This window comes from Cystoisospora suis, assembly GCF_002600585.1.
Source record: "Cystoisospora suis strain Wien I chromosome Unknown contig_3319, whole genome shotgun sequence".
NCBI classification, from domain to species: domain Eukaryota; phylum Apicomplexa; class Conoidasida; order Eucoccidiorida; family Sarcocystidae; genus Cystoisospora; species Cystoisospora suis.
The window spans coordinates 1-345 of record NW_027156114.1 but is presented as its reverse complement, the minus strand read 5'-3'; the positions used below and the strand labels follow the sequence as shown (position 1 = coordinate 345).

The following is a 345-nucleotide window of genomic DNA, read 5'->3' as shown; positions in this document are numbered from 1 at the left end:
GAGCGTCGATGCTTTAGTCATCTTCCGAGAGAAAGCCAAGGACAACAAAGGTGTTCCTCGGTTTTGCTGAAGTCCGTTGGATGACTTCCTTCCTCTGCTTCGCATCAATAGAAGCTCCTATCGACCATCCATGATTGCTGTCCAGGTGTACATACACCCGAAAGAGTTCTTCGCATCGTGGGTCGGTTGTCTTTCTATGGATATAGAAATGCGGAGGTGAATGAGTCACTGTTCCTTTCTCTGCTTGTTCTTCTCCGTCTTCTTCTCTTCACTCTTTTCTGTATTTCTTTCACGAACCTTCATCGATTGGTCCGCTCTTCTGTCTTCCGTTCTCTTCTTCTTTCT

General features: G+C 46.1%; 1 protein-coding gene across 1 annotated transcript; it reads left to right on the top strand.

The window, feature by feature from the left end:
• Positions 1-39: 39 nt before the first annotated feature.
• Positions 40-341, top strand: CSUI_006535 (uncharacterized protein; the record flags this gene model as incomplete). Its single annotated transcript, XM_068066691.1, has 1 exon — positions 40-341. A coding segment is annotated over exon 1 (120 nt), but the record flags the coding sequence as incomplete, so codon positions are not given.
• Between the last annotated feature and the right edge of the window lie 4 nt (positions 342-345).